The sequence below is a fragment of the Cherax quadricarinatus genome, chromosome 37 (genome assembly GCF_038502225.1).
Source record: "Cherax quadricarinatus isolate ZL_2023a chromosome 37, ASM3850222v1, whole genome shotgun sequence".
In the NCBI taxonomy this organism is placed as follows: domain Eukaryota; kingdom Metazoa; phylum Arthropoda; class Malacostraca; order Decapoda; family Parastacidae; genus Cherax; species Cherax quadricarinatus.
The window spans coordinates 9,521,010-9,542,217 of NC_091328.1; the positions used below are offsets into that span (position 1 = coordinate 9,521,010).

Sequence of the window (21,208 nt, forward strand, 5' to 3'; positions counted from 1 at the left end):
GGTAGCTCGGCAGATGTGAGGTTGCTATCCCAGATTGCTGGTTTACTGGCATGAAGGGTAGGGTATGGCACGGGTTCCATGCTGCATCTGCGCTACTAGCGGTGTCGAGTCCTCTTGGGCGCGGAGGGAGATTTCTGGCCCTTTCATTCCTCCTAGGAACTATCCCTCCCCGGTCCCCCCTTTTTTTTTTTTTTCTTTTTTTTATTTTTATTTTCTTTTCTTCTTTCTTTTTTTTTCTTAAAAACAAAAAGAAAGAAGTAACCTAACCATGGCAGCCCTAGTCCATGAACCTTTTACCCCCGGGCCCCTTCTTGATACCGCACCCCGTTCTGACCCCGCCTCGTCTTTGGACCACTCTTCAGACATTCCTCATGCCTCTGTACCTATTGCCGGTGCTGTTTCCTCACCTGCTTCAGGTACTGAGGCCTCGACTGACTCCTTCGATTTATCAGACCTTCGCTCTCCTCTGACTATGCTTCCGGCCTCTCCCTCTACGGTGCGGCAATTTTCAAATCGCCGACCCGTTCCACGTCGGACCAACTCTGGTCCCACGCCTAAACGTCAACGACAATTACCTGCTGATGATACTTCTCCACCTTCACCTTCTCGTTCTTCTCAGAAAAGATCGACACGTCCTTCACTACCTTTCCACGCTCAGTTTCAGACTGAACAGTGGACTAAATTCTTCACTTTGCGACCAACTTCCTCTACTGCCTATCTTTCTGACCATAGTATTGGCAAGGCACTCCTACGCCATGTTGGTAAAGATATTTCTTTTCATGCTCTTAAGAGCGGTACGCGCATCATTACCGTACAGAATGCTACCCAGGCTCGTGAGCTCTCTCGTCTTTCCCATATAGATACTGTTCCTGTCACCCTTGAAAAACATCATTCCCTCAATTCTTGTAGTGGTACCGTTATTCTGCCCCATACCATAGTTCAACAAAATTTCCAGACATGCGGCACCGACATTCTAGAACAGCTGGAACTCCAAGATCTCCCAATCCTCAAGGTAGACACTTACGTTCTTCCTGCCCGTGGGCGGAGACGATACCCTAGCAATGTGGCTCGTTTAACTTTTGACAGCCGAGAACTCCCATCCTCAGTTTATATAGCAGGACATCGGTTACAAGTTCGAAAGGTGATCCCTACACCACAACAGTGTAGAAATTGCTGGCGATTTGGCCATCCAGCGAAATATTGCAGATCTATCGCCGAATGCCCAGTCTGTGGTGCCGATGACCATTCTAATACGTCTTGCAATCGATCTCCCTCTTGCCTTAACTGTCATGAGGCTCACCCTTCGTACTCTCGCCGTTGTCAGGTCTATTTAAACGAGCGGGAAATCCGTTACCTCAAAGAGACAGAAGGTCTCCCTTATGCCATGGCAGTTTCTCATCTCCGCCTCCAAGGGAGACTCCCACGTGTTTCTTATTCCCGTGTTTCAAAACGTCCCCCCACTTCTGGTATCCCATCTTCTACACCCACCTCTGTGGTTACCTCTCCCATAATCACTCCTGTATCTAATCCTTTTGCTGTCCTCGGCTCAGACGTCCCTACTTCAACGCCTCAGTCTAATCTCGCTTCTTCGAGTTCTCTCTTACAAGCCTCAGTATCGACGAGACCTCGTACGACACCTCTTCCCAATCGTCCCTCTACTTCTCAAAAGTCAAAAAAAGGTCCGGTAACACCTCCTACCCATCTTCCACCTCCTCATTTTACCCTCCCTGTCTCTGTCCCTAGTTCTTCCCCTCTCACTGGCTCAGTTACAAGTGCAGAGGTTCACCCTCCTCCTCGTAATGTACCTTCCTCCCCTGTTCCCTCCCAAGTTTCTTCCTCTTCTGCCACCTCCCAGGTTCCTGTCTCTTCTGTCCCCTGCCACGCTTCTCCAGTTCCCTCCACCCTTTCGCCCCCCCCTACCTTGGTACAGTCCAATACAGTTCCAATCTTTACTCATCCTCCCCCTACCATTCCCAATATTGTCTCCCATACGACATCTCTGAATTCTGAAACACTTGAAGCAATCTCTGAATATATTGCAGAGACCAAACCATCAATGGACACTGATCCACCTTCCGCTCTTTCTCTCTCCTCTGCTCCATCTGCGCAACTCCTTTCTTCACAGCGCACCGTTCCTTCGCTGCTTGAACATTTTCCACTGCCTCCGCATGTGGACTTTTCTAACCCTCCTAGTCCGTAGGAACCCTTACCTGCGGATTTCAAGTATCTTTATCATTGCCATTCATGGCCTTTTTACAGTGGAATATACGTGGCCTCAGGGGTAATCGGGGTGAGCTTCAGATGTTACTCTCCCAGTTTGCCCCTGTTGGTGTTTGCTTACAGGAACCAAAATTACACTCTGCTGTTATTTCTCACATCTCAGGCTATAATTTATTGTATTCTTCAGATCCTTTTCCTGATGGGACCTTTAATGAAAGTGCCCTTCTTCTCCGCACTGATATTCCGTACCATCAGCTATTTGTTCATACTTCGCTGCATTACACAGCAGCCCGTATCCACTTACATAGGTGGTATACGCTCTGTTCTTTATATCTCTCTCCTTCTCGGGCATTATCTATTCCGGATTTTGCCTTCCTTGTTTCGTCATTACCGCCACCAATTCTGTTACTTGGTGATTTTAATGCCCACCATTTCCTCTGGGGAGGGTCTCACTGTGATTCCCGTGGAATTCAGTTAGAGGCTTTTCTTGCCACCCACCCCCTCCATGTTTTAAATACAGGTACTCACACCCATTTTGATCCTCGGACTCATACTCTCTCTTGCATCGATCTCTCAGTTTGCTCTTCCTCCGCCGCATTAGACTTTACTTGGTCTGTTCTCCCGGACTTACATGACAGTGATCATTTCCCAATCATTCTTACTTCCCCTTCATATTCGCCACCTCTTCGCACCCCACGCTGGCAATTTAATCGGGCAAATTGGAACCTTTACTCACACCTGACTGTTTTTAAAGAGGTTCCTTCTTCGTCCTCCATCGATGAGCTTTTACACCTCTTCTCATCCTCCGTTTTCACCGCAGCTTCTCATTCTATACCCCAAACTTCGAGCAGGCATTCTCAGAAATGCGTGCCTTGGTGGTCTCCTGCTTGTGCTCGTGCAGTACGTTTGAAACGCGCTGCATGGGGCAGGTACCGGTACAATAGAACCACAGAGCGACTCCTTGATTTTAAACAGAAGCGTGCGATCGCTCGCCGTGTCATCCGTGACGCTAAACGCACTTGCTGGCGAGATTATGTCTCCACCATCACCTCTGCTTCCTCTATGAGTGCAGTCTGGAAAAAAGTACGAAAACTGAGTGGTAAATATTCTCCTGACCCGGCTCCTGTTCTGCGGGTTGCCGGTGTTGATATAGCAAACCCACTAGATGTTGCCAATGAAATTGGCAATCATCTGGTCCGTATTTCTCAGGGACTCCATCTATGCCCCTCATTTCTTTCCTCAAAGTCTGCCAGAGAGTTAGCACCCTTGGACTTTTCTTCTCTCAGAGAAGAACAGTATAATGTGCCTTTTACACTTCAAGAACTGGAGGCAACACTCTCAGCTTGTCGATCATCGGCAGCTGGGCCCGACGACATTCATATTCGTATGCTACAACATTTACATCAGTCAGCCCTTGCAGTCCTATTACGCCTTTACAATCTTATTTGGTCACAAGGAGTTCTTCCACAGCTGTGGAAATCCGCCATTGTTCTCCCTTTCCGCAAACCAGGCACTACGGGACATGAAACCTCCCACTATCGTCCCATTGCTCTTACCAGTGCAGTTTGCAAAGTAATGGAACGTCTAGTAAATAGACGTTTAGTGTGGTATTTAGAGACACACAACAGTCTCTCCACTCGTCAATATGGCTTTCGTAAGGGACGTTCTACCATAGACCCCTTACTGCGCTTGGATACGTATGTTCGTAATGCCTTTGCGAATAACCACTCAGTTATTGCCATATTTTTTGATCTTGAGAAGGCATATGACACAACTTGGAGGTATAATATTTTAGCCCAAGCCCACTCCTTAGGCCTTCGAGGCAATCTACCATCCTTCCTTAAGAACTTTTTAACTGACAGGCATTTCCGTGTTCGGGTTAATAATGTGCTCTCCCCGGACTTTATCCAAGCTGAAGGTGTCCCCCAGGGATGTGTTCTGAGCACAACACTTTTTCTCCTTGCTATTAATGATTTGGCCTCTAGTCTTCCATCAAATATTTGGTCATCACTCTATGTTGATGACTTCGCTATTGCCTGTGCAGGCGCTGACTGTCACCTCCTTACAGTTTCTCTCCAGCATGCAGTCGACCGTGTTTCCAATTGGGCCACCACACATGGGTTTAAATTTTCCAGCACTAAAACCCACCAAATCACTTTCACTAGACGCTCTGTCATCTCTGATCATCCTTTGTACCTCTATGGCTCACGTATCCCTGAACGTGATACAGTCAAGTTTCTGGGCCTCCTCTTTGATCGTAGGTTATCCTGGAAACCTCACATTACCTCTCTGAAGGCAACTTGTCACAGCCGGCTGAACCTTCTTAAAACCCTTGCTCATCTTTCGTGGGGAGCTGATCGTCGAACCCTCCTTCACCTACATTCCACCCTTATTTTATCGAAACTTGATTATGGTGACCAGATCTATTCAGCGGCATCTCCTGCTACTCTCTCTAGCCTTAACCCCATTCATCACCAAGGATTACGTTTATGCCTTGGTGCTTTTCGCTCTTCCCCTGTCGAAAGCCTCTATGCAGAAGCGAACGTTCCATCCTTATCCGATCGCCGTGATGCCCATTGCCTGCGCTACTATGTACGCTCTCATGATCTCCGCAATCCTTCCATTTATAGAATGGTCACTGATATTAGTAGACATTCTTTATTTGTTCGCCGCCCCTGCTTACTCCGTCCCTTCTCTCTTCGCCTTCATTCGCTCTTGTCTTCTCTTCAACTACCACCTTTCTATGTACATGTAGCATCACACTTTTCCCTACCCCCCTGGGAAGTTCCAGCTGTTCGAGTCTGTTCTTTCTCCCTCCCTTGCTCGAAAGCCCAACTGTCTACGGTCGCTTCCCGCTCTCTTTTTCTTGACCACTTTCACTCTCATTCTCATGCCATTGCTGTGTACACAGATGGCTCTAAGTCTTCTGACGGCGTAGGATTCGCAGCAGTGTTTCCGGACAGTGTCGTACAAGGGCATTTACTATCTTCAGCTAGTATTTTTACTGCTGAATTATATGCCATCCTTACAGCACTTATCCGTATTGCATCTATGCCTGTGTCATCATTTGTGGTTGTCTCAGACTCCCTTAGTGCTTTACAGGCTATACAAAAATTTGATACACCTCACCCCTTAGTCCTCCGTATCCAACTTTGGCTACGCCGCATCTTTACTAAGCATAAAGATATTGTTTTTTGTTGGGTCCCTGGTCATGTTGACGTACAGGGCAATGAACAGGCAGACACTGCTGCGCAGTCAGCAGTACATGACCTACCAGTTTCTTATAGAGGTATTCCATGTACGGACTATTTTGCTGTAATATCTTCCCACCTTCACACCCGTTGGCAACAACGTTGGTCTACTATGCTCGGCAACAAACTTCAGTCTATTAAACCGAGTATAGGTTACTGGCCGTCTTCTTATCACCAGTGTCGAGGTTGGGAGACTACTCTCTCCCGTCTTCGCATTGGCCATACTCGTCTTACTCATGGATATCTCATGGAGAGGCGTCTTGCTCCTCTCTGTGAGAATTGCCAAGCTCCATTATCAGTCAGCCACATTCTGTTGGACTGCCCACTTTATCAACGAGCACGCAGAATTTACCTCTGTCGTCGTCTTCGCCCCGCTGCTCTCTCTTTACCTTCCCTTCTCGCTGATGGACCCACCTTTCATCCGGACTCTCTCATTGACTTTTTGACAACGACTGACTTACTCCACAAATTTTGATACTTTCAGCCCTTTCTACTTGTATCTCTTGCTACCCTCTACCCCCGTACTATCCCCTGCCCCGCTGTTTTCTGTAACCTGCTGATCATCCCCCCTCCCTTCTGCCATCCAATTCCCTTGCTTCCTTCCCTACCCTGCAGCGCTGTATAGCCCTTGTGGCTTAGCGCTTCTTTTTGATTATAATAATAATAATCAGTCCTAGGATTTTGGTCACTCCCAATGATACAAGAAAATGAGAGAATACAGTATATACATAGAGCAGAAGAAATAGGTCACTGCTGATGATCAGGTAAAAACATCATCTAACAACCGTGTCACATGGCAGCAAGGAATCGTGGAGTAGTTTCACGTGTACTAAGGTAGTTAAGATGGTGTACTTGCCAGATCTTTTGTCTATGGTGTTGGTAGTAGCAACTAAGGATGCTTCAATAGTGGGGTGCCTATCAATGTTGGATTCTCTGTAGTTCAGTTCTGGTTGGTTCCAATTCATGGGATGCCCCTCTTTTCATGTGTGCAAGACAAGCCTTTTTGGTGTCATCTCAATTGCATGTATTTGTGTCCTCAAACCCATGTACAAAGATTTCTTCCTGTTTCTCCTATATACATCTTGTTGCACCCTCCACATGGTATTGTGTAAATGCCAGCTTTACCGTTTGGTTTGTCAAATCCCTCCGACAAACCATGTAGGTGCAACAAGACATGCGTAGGAGAAACAGGGAGGAATCATTCTACACGGGTCCGAGGACACAAGAACGTATGCAACCATAAATGCTTATCTCACAATCCAAAGAGGAACATCTTATGAACTAGAAAAAATCAGAGCTGATCTACAGAAAATCCAACACTGATAGGCACCACTGTATTGAAGCATCCTTATTGTTATTACTGATAACACAGAACAAAGACCTGGAACGTACACCATCTCAACTGCCCTTACACACGATACTACTATATGCTGATTCCTTGCTACCATGTGACAGTTATTAGCCCTTTCACCACCTTGTCTATAGATTTACATTACTGACACTGGGTCTCTACATAGATCTATGTTTTCAGCTCAGCTCTCTCAGGTAAGCTAAGTGGTGTAAATTTTGGCTTAGATGTGAGAAAATGTGCCTGGTGAGTGTGCACTGTTTAAAAATATCATGCCCCACACGATACTGTCATTTTTCACTGATATATTGTGTAAATAACTTAGCATGCCATAAACCATGACCAATCACTCTAGTTATGTTTTATAGGGTGAATCATCAATTTTTTGTATGATGAATTCAAAATGAAGGGCAAGTGTAATATAGTAGAGGCCTGGGTACATGATTAATGAACAGAGGCAATGTTGTTTTAGTGCCTCTTATGTCTACAGAGTTGATTTTGGACTCTGTTTTTAAACTGGAACCTAATTTTGTTGAAAACTGGCTAAATTATCCACTTCGGTGCACTTTACAGAGTAGTTCTGATAGCTGAATGGGGGGTTTCCTCAATTGATAGAACAGAAGGCATACCAGGAAACTAGCTAAGAACTAGGTTGAACTGAGCAGTGGAACTGGTTTAAAATAAGACCCAAAAAAGGCAAAAATCGCTGATGCATAAATTGTACACACACACCACTAACTTTGCGCCTGTATAATTCTAAAATCTGTCATCAAATTTTTGTACTTTTGGTTTTTCAGAAAGATTCTCTACCATTTCAGAATTTTTTTTTTTTTAAATGCTGACACCTAGCACTTAAATTTTGGGGCTTCCAACAGTGAAGTGGTTAGATGACCTGACACCCTCACCTGATCACCACCACTGACCTGTTTTCTCTCCTATATATACTTTGATGTAGGTAGTGGGTTGGTAGACAGCAACTGCCCAGGGAGGTACTACTGTCCTGCCAAGTGAGTGTAAAACAGAAACCTGTAATTGTTTTACATGATGGTAGGATTGCTGGTGTCTTTATTTTCTGTCTCATAGACATGCAAGATTTCGAGTACGTCTTGCTACTTCTACTTACACTTAGGTCACACTACACATGCATGTACAAGCATATATATACACACCCCTCTGGGTTTTCTTCTATTTTCTTTCTAGTTCTTGTTTATTTCCTCTTATCTCCATGGGGAAGTGGAACAGAATTCTTCCTCTGTAAGCCATGCGTGTTGTAAGAGGCGACTAACATGCCGGGAGCAAGGGCCTAGTAACCCCTTCTCCTGAATAAATTACTAAATTTAAAAACAGAAACTTTCGTTTTTCTTTTTGGGCTACCCTGCCTTGGTGGGATATGCTGGTTTGTTGAAAAAAAGAAAATATACTTTGTTCTCTTGTATTATTTGACATGACCAAGGTCTTAGCACTAAAATGTTTCCAATAAAGAAATCCTTTCTTCCATATTGTTGGTATCATTATACCTGCTACTTTCATAACATTTTACATTAATTCATAAATAGGATTAAAAACTGAAGTACAATATAAGAATTGTGCAAGTGCTTGCACTGATTACAAACCTCTGAGATTCTTCTTTTGAAGTTGCTTGGAATATATAGTGCTTCTTAGAATGATGAAGCTTAAATGCTCTCTCCTTTTCCTTTTCACTAATGCCGCTCTCATTTCGTGTTCCCTAGGAATAAAATTAAATAATTGTCAGGCAAGGTAATATAAAATGAATTTCATGTTCTGACATTAAGGAATAGGCACAGTTCTGCTAGGGTAATGCTAACACAATCTGTACCAAGGTACATTTACAAAAGTAAATGTGTGTGGGTCCTAGGTAGCAGGTTGGTAGACAGCAACCACCCAGGGAGGTACTACAGTCCTGCCAAGTGAGTGTAAAATGAAAGCCTGTAATTGTTTTACATGATGGAAGGATTGCTGGTGTCTTTTTTCTGTCTCATAAACATGCAAGATTTTGGGTACGTCTTGCTATTTCTACTTACACTTAGGTCACACTACACATGCATGTACAAGCATATATATACACACCCCTCTGGGTTTTCTTCTATTTTCTTACTAGCTCTTGCTCTTGTTTATTTCTCCATGGGGAAGTGGAACAGAATTCTTCCTCCGTAAGCCATGCATGTCGTAAGAGACAACTAACATGCCGGGAGCAAGGGGCTAGTAATTCCTTCTGTGAACATTACTAAAGTTAAAAAGTGAAACTTTCATTTTTCTTTTTATGTCACCACACTTGGATCCACTTCGAGGACAGCATGAAGCAAGCTTCTATACAACAAGACGGGCAGAAAGCAGCAACTTTACTCTGGCTGTACCCTTCTCCCGAACATCACTTCATCTGAGATAATTTATCCCCAGCATTATGATGTCAATGAGATAAAGTCAGTTGATCAGATGAAAATGCTGGCCCACAGATGGCTCCAACTTCATCCTGTTTCCTACTTGTATGTCTCATAACAATAAAAATGCTTTCAAATGAGCTGATGTAGGTAACAGCTCTAAGCTTGTCAATAAAGCTAGGGATCCTTAACCTAACCTTGTCAAACCCTGTGTATAAAAAAAAAAAATATTTCCAGGCTGAGAGATTGATTACCTCAAACTCCTCCTCTCCTTATACCTTCCTGCTTCGTACTGAACTGATAAAGCCACTGTGTGGCAAAATGTTGTGCTGTATAGTCCTTGTGGCTTAGCGCTTCTTTTTGATTATAATAATAATAATCTTCAATAAAGATTCCCGTATATTGCATAAGTGTCTCAATTCTTCAGTTATTCATTTGTTCAGTTACCTTTGTTAAATTTTATCAAGCCTGTAGTGTGCAGTACATCATCCCTGTGCCTGTACTGTGCAGTACACCACCCCTGTGATGGCAATTGTTTTTCATGCTCCCTGCAGCAGGAAGAAAGGCAATTGCCCTAGGGCAAATTTGATTTGCAGCCTTTCCATGAATTCTTTAGTGATTTTCTTTAACACTGCTTCCTCATCTTTGTTTCCATTTGTATTGCTGGAATGTACTACTTCTTGGAGAAGTAGAAGACTCAAACTGGAGAAATGAGGTCACTTAATGGAATGGTTATATCAGTGCTGTGGAGATGGATAAGCTTTGTTTCTCTGATCATTATTCTAGTTATTTTGTTGGTTTCTCAGTTGCCACTTAATAGGTGCTGCTGCTGTTGGTGTAGCCATACCATTCATGGTGACTGGATGCAGTTGGGAAACAATAGAACTTGCAGAGCTTGTGCTCACCAATAAGTTTGATTATTAGGGGCTTAGATCATTAATGAATTAAGTTTAAACCTAGGAATTCTTTACACTCTTCATATACGCACAAATGACTAAACTTCATTACTAAGAAAAATGACAGTCATAATCATAATGAGGGAAAGAGGAATTGACATACTTTCTGAAGGTAACTTGAAAAATACCTTTACAATTAGTCTAACTAACCCTGTTCAATTGTGAGGTATTGCACCTATTTACACCCTTTTACCTTTGCTGAGGAAGTTGATGCTTTAAGTGTAAAAATGCCTCAGACATGAATAAATCATATTTTTCCCCCTTTCTATTTCTACAGTGGACCCCTGGATTAAGACGTCATTGAAATAAGTAACGTTTTTGTGTCAAAATATTGGCTCAGTGAACGTCACTGAACTCGATATAAGTCATTCGTGTTGGGGCCTGAGCTGCCCAGTGTGCCATTGTTTACCAGTCAGTGAGGACGATCCCACGCGTTCCTATGATACATTTCGTACTATTCCATTCTTTTTAGTACTTGTAACTGCTAAATAAGCCACCATGGGCCCAAAGAAAGCTAGTGCCAGCCAGCCCTTTGGTAAAGGGCTGAGAGAGAGGGGAGAATGTGCCTTTTTCAGTGATTCAGCAGGAGTCGATAAAGGCTATAGCGCCAGCCAGCAATAAAGTGTAGCATTAACTGGAGCAAGTAAGTTAAGCGAGTAATCGATAGAAAAATGAGAGCACCAACCTAACTCCTCCAATGTTGTTGGAGTTATATAGGGCGACTGACAATACCACTGCCTCTGCTGCCGCCTCCACCACCACTATGTAAGGCTTATGCTCTCAGTGGCCCTTATACACCCAACAACAACAACACAGCAACACTCGTGACATGCTTAATGACTTATTTTATTCATTCTAGAGTATATATCATGTTTCTATGTTATTAATTTTACTTATTATGTCTTATCAGATAAATTTTGTTAGATAAATAAGCCGTACAGCTGATATTAGTGTCATATTGAAGGACTATCTTGTCCTGTCTCCCAACACAATTCCTAACATATGCCAGAAACAGACCTCTCTGGAAGACATTTCTGAGCGACAGGGGTCCAGTGACTCTCAAGCTGGTCCTAGTGGCATTAAAAAACAATGGAGGGTAGTAACCCAGGATAAAGACTTGGTACCTGAAGTCTTTATGGAGTGGGATTCCCCTTCCCAACAATTGTAAACTCCTCCATCCTCTCCCCTCCTCCCATCTTCCATATGTCACCATGTCTTCAATAAAGGTAAGTGTGATATTATTGTTGTATTCTTCATGTATCATTGTTTTATGTTTAGGTAAATGTATATTTCATGTAGAAAACATTATTTTAATACTTTTGGGTGTCTGAAATGGATTAATTGGATTTCCATTATTTCTTATGAGGAAAATTAATTTGGAATAAGTCAGATTCAAGATAAGTCACTCTCTCTGGAACGGATTAATTTCGTAATCCGGGGGTCCACTGTATATATGAATCCTACTACTGTAATATGGATATTTTAACAAATGTATGATTCTCAAGTTGCTACCCTAATACTGTACACAAAAATTAAGTTTACCTGTAGATGTGTCACAGTAAACCCAGGTACAGGTGTAGCAGTTAGTGCTTGGTCATCTGCTTCACATTTAAAAGAATAAAGAACAAAATCGGTGTGTAAAGCAAACCACCGCTTCACCCAGGTTTTACGGTGTGTCTTAAGTTGAAGAAACCCTTGTATTACTGCTCCTCCAGTTTTGGCAGAAACCTAAGTGAGAAGACAAAAAGAAAACTGGATTACTTCCTTTACTTAAAGATACTCTGTGACTAATACCATGCTGTATAACTTTATTTAGGTACAGGCACACAAATAGTTACACAAATTATCATACATAGTAACGTGTGTAAATTACCTAGGATAACCCAAAAAGGTCAGACAATGGGGTACCTATGCAAAAAGAATGATTCAGTCACTAGGATTTTGTGAATCTTAGCATTTCAAAAACAGAAGTCTGCTGATGAAGAGATAACCAAGTCAACAAGAAACATTCAAACTGCCCCCACCAAAAAAATATAAAGAGGTGATAAATGAAGAATCAGTATACAGAAAAACACCGTTCATTTGAAATGAAGAAAATTATGATGGTAGGATTGCTGGTGTCTTTTTCTGTCTCATAAACACACTGGATAACAGGTATATCTTGCTACTTCTACTTACATTTAGGTCACACTACACAGGCATACACATGCATATATATATACATACACACTATTCACAGAAAGGTGGGCTAGTGCAAAGATGAGTACTGGGGGGGTTGAAGAGGGTTGGAATAGTTTTAAAAATGCAGTATTAGAATGTGGGGCAGAAGTTTGTGGTTATGGGAGGGTGGGGGCAGGAGGAAAGAGGAGTGATTGGTGGAATGATGAAGTAAAGGTTGTGATAAAAGAGAAAAAGGTAGCTTATGAGAGGTTTTTACAAAGCAGAAGTGTTATAAGAAGAGCAGAATATATGAAGAGTAAAAGAAAGGTAAAGAGAGTGCAAAAGGAGAGCAGATGATAGAGTGGGAGAGGCACTGTCAAGAAATTTTAATGAAAATAAGAAAAAATTTTGGAGTGAGTTAAACAAGTTAAGAAAGCCTAGGGAAAGTATGGATTTGTCAGTTAAAAACAGAGTAGGGGAGTTAGTAGATGGGGAGATGGTGGTATTAGGTAGATGGCGAGAATATTTTGAGGAACTTTTAAATGTTAAGGAAGAAAGAGGCAGTAATTTCATGCACTGGTCAGGGAGGTATACCATCTTTTAGGAGTGAAGAATGTAAGTGTGGGGGAGGTACGTGAGGCATTACGTAGAATGAAAGGGGGTAAAGCAGCTGGAACTGATGGGATCATGACAGAAATGTTAAAAGCAGGGGGAGATACAGTGTTGGAGTGGTTGGTACTTTTGTTTAATAAATGTATGAAAGAGGGGAAGGTACCTAGGGATTGGCAGAGAGCATGTATAGTCCCTTTATATAAAGGGAAAGGGGACAAAAGAGACTAAAAATTATAGAGGAATAAGTTTACTGAGTATACCAGGAAAAGTGTACGGTAGGGTTATAATTGAAAGAATTAGAGGTAAGACAGAATGTAGGATTGCGGATGAGCAAGGAGGTTTCAGAGTGGGTAGGGGATGTGTAGATCAAGTGTTTACATTGAAGCATATATGTGAACAGTATTTAGATAAAGGTAGGGAAGTTTTTATTGCATTTATGGATTTAGAAAAGGCATATGATAGAGTGGATAGAGGAGCAATGTGGCAGATGTTGCAAGTATATGGAATAGGTGGTAAGTTATTATATGCTGTAAAGAGTTTTTATGAGGATAGTGAGGCTCAGGTTAGGGTGTGTAGAAGAGAGGGAGACTACTTCCCGGTAAAAGTAGGTCTTAGACAGGGATGTGTAATGGTTAGTGGATGAGTTCGGGAATGTGTGTAATGGTAGAAAGTTGAAAGTGAACATAGAAAAGAGTAAGGTGATGAAGGTATCAAATGAATTAGATAAAGAAAAATGGAAGAAGTGAATGTTTTCAGATACTTGGGAGTTGACGTGTCGGAGGATGGATTTATGAAGGATGAGGTTAATCATAGAATTGATGAGGGAAAAAAGATGAGTGGTGCGTTGAGGTATATGTGGAGTCAAAAAATGTTATCTATGGAGGCAAAGAAGGGAATGTATGAAAGTATAGTAGTACCAACACTCTTATATGGGTGTGAAGCTTGGGTGGTAAATGCAGCAGCGAGGAGACGGTTGGAGGCAGTGGAGATGTCCTGTTTAAGGGCAATGTGTGGTGCAAATATTATGCAGAAAATTCGGAGTGTGGAAATTAGGAAAAGGTGTGGAGTTAATAAAAGTATTAGTCATTGAGCAGAAGAGGGGTTGTTGAGGTGGTTTGGTCATTTAGAGTGGTTTGGTCATTTTGAGAGAATGGATCAAAGTAGAATGACAAGGAAAGCATATAAATCTATAGGGGAAGGAAGGCGGGGTAGGGGTCGTCCTCGAAAGGGTTGGAGAGAGGGGGTAAAGGAGGTTTTGTGGGCAAGGGGCTTGGACTTCCAACAAGCGTGCATGAGCATGTTAGATAGGAGTGAATGGAGACGAATGATACTTGGGACCTGACGATCTGTTGAAGTGTGAGCAGGGTAATATTTAGTGAAGGGATTCAGGGATTCATATAGTCGGACTTGAGTCCTGGAAATGGGAAGTGCAATGCCTGCACTTTAAAGGAGGGGTTTGGGATATTGGCAGTTTGGAGGGATATGTTGTGTATCTTTATATGTGTATGCTTCTAAACTGTTGTATTCTGAGCACCTCTGCAAAAACAGTAATAATGTGTGAGTGTGGTGAAAGTGTTGAATGATGATGAAAGTATTTTCTTTTTGGGGATTTTCTTTCTTTTTTGGGTCACCCTGCCTCGGTGGGAGATGGCCGACTTGTTGAAAAAAAAAAAAAAAAAAAACATTTAGGTTTTTATTCTTTTTTCTAAATAGCTCTTGTTCTTCTTTATTTCCTCTATTGTCCATGGGGAAGTGGAAAAGAATCTTTCCTCCATAAGCCATGCGTGTCGTATGAGGTGACTAAAATGCCAGGAGCAATGAGCTAGTAACCCCATCTCCTGTAAACATTTACTAAAAAACATAAGAACATAAGAAAGGAGGAACACTGCAGCAGGCCTGTTGGCCCATACTAGGCAGGTCCTTTACAATTCATCCCACAAACAAAACATTTGCCCTACCCAATTTTCAATGCTACCCAAGAAATAAGCTCTGATGTGCAAGTCCCACTCAAATCCAACCCCTCCCACTCATGTACTTATCCAACCTAAATTTGAAACTACCCAAAGTCCTAGCCTCAATAACCCAACTAGGTAGACTGTTCCACTCATCAACTACCCTATTTCCAAACCAATACTTTCCTATGTCCTTTCTAAATCTAAACTTATCTAATTTAAATCCATTACTGCGGGTTCTCTCTTGGAGAGATATCCTCAAGACCTTGTTAATATCCCCTTTATTAATACCTATCTTCCACTTATACACTTCGATCAGGTCTCCCCTCATTCTTCGTCTAACAAGTGAATGTAACTTAAGAGTCTTCAATCTTTCTTCATAAGGAAGATTTCTAATGCTATGTATTAATTTAGTCATCCTACGCTGAATGTTTTCTAACGAATTTATATCCATTCTGTAATATGGAGACCAGAATTGAGCTGCATAATCTAGGTGAGGCCTTACTAATGATGTATAAAGCTGCAGTATGACCTCTGGACTTCTGTTGCTTACACTTCTTGATATAAATCCCAATAATCTATTTGCCTTATTACGTACGCTTAAGCATTGCTGTCTTGGTTTAAGGTTGCTGCTTACCATAACCCCCCCCAAGTCCTTTTCGCAATCTGTATGGCTAAGTTCTACATTATTTAACTTGTAAGTGCTAGGGTTATGGACACTCCCGAGCTTCAGAACCTTGCATTTATCTACATTGAACTGCATCTGCCACTTTTCTGACCAAGAATAGAGTTTGTCTAATCTTTCTGAAGTTCACTAACATCTACGTTTGAATCAATTATCCTACCTATCTTTGTGTCATCGGCAAATTTGCTCATATCACTACTAATTCCTTCATCAAGATCATTGATATATATTATAAACAACAACGGGCCCAAGACTGACTCCTGTGGAACGCCGCTTGTTACCGATCCCCACTCGGATTTAACCCCATTTATGGACACCCTCTGCTTCCTGTCTGTGAGCCATGACTCGACCCCCGAGAGCACTTTTCCCCCAATGCCATGAGCTGCCACTTTCTTTAACAGTCTTTTGTGTGCCTTACTAAAATCTAAGTAAATAATATCAAATTCTTTATCGTGGTCAACAGCCTCAAAAGCTTTACTGAAGAAAGTTAATAAATTAGTTAGACAAGAACGGCCTCTTGTGAATCCATGCTGAGTATCATTAATCAAGCTATGCTTATCGAGATGGCTTCTTATAATCTGAGCTATAATTGACTCTAGTAATTTGCCTACAATTGAGGTCAGGCTTATTGGGCGGTAATTTGACGGTAACACTTGTCCCCTGTTTTAAAAATAGGAATTACATTAGCCATCTTCCACATTTCAGACACTAGATAAAGAGATAAATTAAAAATGTTAGTTAATGGTTCACAGAGTTCCATTTTGCATTCCTTAAGAACCCTTGAAAAAACCTCATCAGGACCCGGTGACTTATTTTGCTTCAATCGGTCTATCTGCTTCACAACCATTTCACTAGTGACTGTGATGTTACATAATTTATCTTCTTCTGGCCCACTATAAAAATTAATTACTGGAATATTATTAGTGTCTTCCTGTGTAAAAACCGAGAGAAAATAATTATTTAAAATTGAGCACATTTCATTCTCTTTGTCAGTAAGATGCCCATAGTTATTTTTAAGGGGACCTGTCTTATCTCTGACTTTTGTTCTATATACCTGGAAAAAACTTTTTGGGTTAGTTTTAGAATCCCTAGCAACTTTAACTTCATAGTCCCTTTTAGCTTTTCTTATCCCCTTTTTAATGTCCCTCTTAATGTCAATATACTGATTCATAAGTTGACCCTCACCTCTTTTGATACACCTATAAATTCCTTTCTTATGCCCTAGTAGATATTTCAGCCTATTATTCATCCATTTTGGGTCATTTCTATTTGATCTAATTTCTTTATACAGGATAAACGTTCTTTGAGCCTCATGTATAGTGTTCAGAAAACTGTCACATTGATAGCTCTCTTCGTTACCCCAGTCAATAGATGACAAATGTTCTCTAAGCCCATCGTAATCTGCTAAGCGAAAATCTGGGACTGTTACTGAATTATCCCTACTATCATACTTCCATTCAATGCTAAATGTAATTGATTTGTGGTCGCTAGCACCCAGTTCCTCTGAAACTTCTAAATTATTAAAAAGGGATTCATTGTTTGCCAGAACTAAGTCAAGCAGGTTATTACCCCTTGTAGGTTCTGTCACAAACTGCTTCAAAAAACAATCCTGAACTACTTCTAAGAAGTCGTATGATTCTAAATTCCCAGTCAAGAAATTCCAATCAATATGACTAAAGTTAAAGTCTCCTAGAATTACTACATTATCGTGCCTTGTGGCCCTATCAATTTCCTCCCATAGTAGTCTCCCTTGGTCCCTACCTAAGTTTGGGGGACGGTATATCACACCTAAAATTAATTTTTCATGCCCCTCTGAAAATTCTATCCAAACAGACTCTGTATGTGTTACTTCAGACTTAATACCCGTTTTTATGCAACAGTTCAAGCGATCTAAAAAAGAGAAGAAAAACTTTATAAAACTGGGATGCTTGAATGTGTGTGGATGTAATGCGGATGACAAGAAAGAGATGATTGCTAATGTTATGAATGAAAAGAAGTTGGATGTCCTGGCCTAAGCGAAACAAAGCTGAAGGGGGTAGAGGAGTTTCGTTGGGAAGAAACAAATGGGATTAAGTCAGGAGTATCTGAGAGGGTTAGAGCTAAGGAAGGGTTAGCAATAATGTTGAAGGATCAATTATGGAAGAAGAGGGAATATAAATGTGTAAATTCAAGGATTATGTGGATTAAAATAAGGGTTGGATGCGAAAAGTGGGTCATAATAAGCATGTATGCACCTGGAGAAGAGAGGAGTGTAGAGGAGAGAGAGAGAGATATTGGGAGATGTTAAGTGAATGTATAGGAACCTTTGAACCAAGGAAGAGAGTATTTGTGGTAGGGGATCTAAATGCTAAAGTAGGAGAAACTTTTAGAGAGGGTGTGGTAGGTAAGTTTGGGGTGCTACGTGTAAATGATAATGGGAGCCCTCTGATTGAATTTTGTATAGAAAGGGGTTTAGTTACAGATAATACATACTTTAAGAAAAAGAAGATAAGTAAGTATACAAGATATGATGTAGGGCATAATGACAGTAGTTTGTCGGACTATGTATTGGTAGATAAAAGACTGTTGAGTAGACTTCAGGATCTACATGTTTATAGAGGGGCCACAGATACATCAGATCACTTTTTAGTTGTAGCTACAGTGAAAGTAAAAGGTAGATGAGATACAAGGAAAATAGAAACATCATGGAAGAGAGAAGTGAAGGTTTATAAACTAAAAGAGGAAGCAGTTAGGGTAAGATATAAACAACTATTGGAGGATAGATGAGCTAGTGAGAGTAAAGGCAATGGGGTAGGTTTAAAAATGTAGTGTTAGTGTGGTAATCAGAATTTTGTGGTTACAGGAGGGAAGAAGAGTGATTGGTGGAATGATGATGTAAAGAAAGTAGTAAGGGAGAAAAAGTTAGCATATGACAGGTTTTTATAAAGTAGAAGTGATGCAAGGAGGGAAGAGTATATGGAGAGAAAAAGAGAGGTTAAGAGAATGGTGAAGCAATGCAAAAAGAGAGCAAATGAGAGTGTGTGTGAGATATCAGCAAATTTTGTTGAAAATAAGAGAAAGTTTTGGAGTGAGATTAACAAGTTGAGGAAGCCTAGGGAACAAATGGATTTGTTAGTTAAAATTAAGAGAGAAGAGTTACTAAATAGAGAGTTAGAGGTATTGGGAAGATGGAGAGAATATTTTGAGGAATTGTTAAATGTTGAAGAAGATAAGGAAGCTGTGATTTTGTGTATAGGGCAAGGAGGAATAACATCTTGTAGGAGTGAGGAAGAGCCAGTTGTGAGTGTGGGGGAAGTTAGCGAGGCAGTGGGTAGAATGAAAGGGGGTAAGGCAGCTGGGATTGATGGGATAAAGATAGAAATGTTAAAAGCAGGTGGGGATATAGTTTTGGAGTGGTTGGTGCTATTTAATAAATGTATGGAAGAGGGTAAAGTACCTAGGGATTGGCAGAGAGTGTGCATAATTCCTTTGTATAAAGGCAAAGGGGACGAGAGTGCAAAAATTATAGGGGAATAAGTCTGCTGCGTTTCCATGGGGAAGTGGAACAGAACTCTTCCTCCGTTAGCCATGCGTGTCGTAAGAGGCGACTAAAATGCCGGGAGCAAGGCGCTAGTAACCCCTTCTCCTGTATATATTACTAAATGTAAAAGGAAAAACTTTCATTTTTCCTTTGGGGCCACCCCGCCTCAGTGGGATACGGCCAGTGTGTTGAAAGAAAGAAGTCTGCCGAGTATACCTGGTAAAGTGTATGGTAGAGTTATTATTGAAAGAATTAAGAGTAAGATGGAGAGTAGGATAGCAGATGAATAAGGAGGCTTTAAGGAAAGGTAGGGGGTGTGTAGACCAAGTGTTACAGTGAAACATATAGGTGAACAGCATTTAGATAAGGCTAAAGAGGTTTTTGTGGCATTTATGGATTTTGAAAAGGCATATGACAGGATGGATAGGGGGGCAATGTGGCAGATGTTGCAGGTGTATGGCATAGGAGGTAGGTTACTGAAAGCAGTGAAGAATTTTTATGAGGATAGTGAGGCTCAGGTTAGAGTATGCAGGAATGAGGGAGATGATTTCCCAGTAAAAGTAGGCCTTAGACAAGAATGTGTGATGTCACCATGGTTGTTCAATATATTTATAGATGGGGTTGTAAGAGAAGTGAATGCGAGGGTCTTGGCAAGAGGTGTGGAGTTAAAAGATAAAGAATCAAACACAAAGTGGGAGTTGTCACAGTTGCTTTTTGCTGATTGACACTGTGCTCTTAGGAGATTCTGAAGAGAAGTTCAGAGGTTGGTGGATGAATTTGGTAGGATATGTAAATATAGGAAAGAGTAAGGTTATGAGGATAACAAAAAGATTAGGTGATGAAAGATTGGATATCAGATTGGAGGGAGAGAGTATGAAGAAGGTGAATGTATTCAGATATCTGGGAGTGGATGTGTCAGCAGATGGGTCTATGAAAGATGAGGTGAATCATAGAACTGATGAGTGGAAAAGGGTGAGCGGTGCACTTAGGAGTCTGTGGAGATAAAGAACTTTGTCCTTGGAAGCAAAGAGGGGAATGTATGAGAGTACGTATCGTACTGTGAGGAGAAGGCTGGAGGTAGTGGAGATGTCATGTCTGAGGGCAATGTGTGGTGTGAATATAATGCAGAGAATTCATAGTTTGGAAGTTAGGAGGAGGTGTGGGATTGCCAAAACTTTTGTCCAGAGGGCTAAGGAAGGGTTGTTGAGGTGGTTTGGACATGCAGGAGAATGGAACAAAACAGAATGACTTCAAGAGTAGAAATCTGTAGTGGAGGGAAGGCGGGGTAGGGGTCGGCCTAGGAAAGGTTGGAGGGAGGGGGTAAAGAAGGTTTTGTGTGCGAGGGGCTTGGACTTCCAGCAAGCATGCGTGAGCGTATTTGATAGGAGTGAATGGAGACAAAAGGTTTTTAATACAGTGGACCCTTGACCAGCGATGGCATCGATTAACGATAAATCTGACTAGCGATACATTTTATCGCAAAAATTTTGCCTCGATTAGCGCTAAAAAACTCGACCAACACTATTCCTTCCGTCTGAGACGCGTCCACTTCTGGCCAGTGTTTACAAGCCAGCCAGCCACCGCGGTCGCTTCCAAGCATACAATCGGAACATTTCATATTATCACAGCCTTTTTAGTGATTGCACCTGCAAAATAAGTCACCATGGGCCCCAAGAAAGCTTCTAGTGCCAACCCTACAGCAAAAAGGGTGAGAATTACTATGGATATGAAGAAAGAGATCATTACTAAGTATGAAAGTGGAGTGCATGTCTCCGAGCTGGCCAGGCTGTACACAAAACCCCAATCAACCATCGCTACTATTGTGGCCAAGAAAACGGCAATCAAGGAAGCTGTTCTTGCCAAAGGTGCAACTATGTTTTCGAAACTGAGATCGCAAGTGATAGAAGATGTTGAGAGACTGTTATTATTATGGATAAACGAAAAACAGATAGCAGGAGATAGCATCTCTCAAGCGATCATATGTGAAAAGGCTAGGAAGTTGCATGACGATTTAGTTAGAAAAATGCCAGCAACTAGTGGTGATGTGAGTGAATTTAAGACCAGCAAAGGTTGGTTTGAGAGATTTAAGAATCATAGTGGCATAC

General features: G+C 41.6%; 2 protein-coding genes across 4 annotated transcripts in view; one reads left to right on the plus strand and one right to left on the minus strand.

Moving 5' to 3' along the window:
- LOC128702238 (glutamine amidotransferase-like class 1 domain-containing protein 3, mitochondrial) overlaps positions 1-9,153 on the plus strand; it is a 69,903-nt gene extending 60,750 nt beyond the window's left edge. Inside the window, exon 7 of the mRNA XM_053796427.2 lies at positions 9,134-9,153. Within this exon, the coding sequence (XP_053652402.1) occupies positions 9,134-9,138 (5 nt within the window). The 3' untranslated portion in view covers positions 9,139-9,153. The remainder of the gene's footprint in view (positions 1-9,133) is intronic.
- Positions 7,431-21,208, minus strand: part of LOC128702211 (FYVE, RhoGEF and PH domain-containing protein 2) — a 506,005-nt gene continuing 492,227 nt past the window's right edge. For 2 of the 3 annotated variants that reach the window (XM_070091876.1, XM_070091875.1), the window contains 2 exons: positions 11,717-11,902; positions 8,110-8,545 (listed from right to left, as the gene is read on the minus strand). In XM_070091876.1, the coding sequence (XP_069947977.1) occupies positions 8,378-8,545; positions 11,717-11,902 (354 nt within the window). In that variant the 3' untranslated portion in view covers positions 8,110-8,377. Of the gene's footprint in view, positions 8,546-11,716; positions 11,903-21,208 lie in introns of all 3 variants that reach the window. The other variant, XM_070091874.1, reaches the window with a different exon arrangement.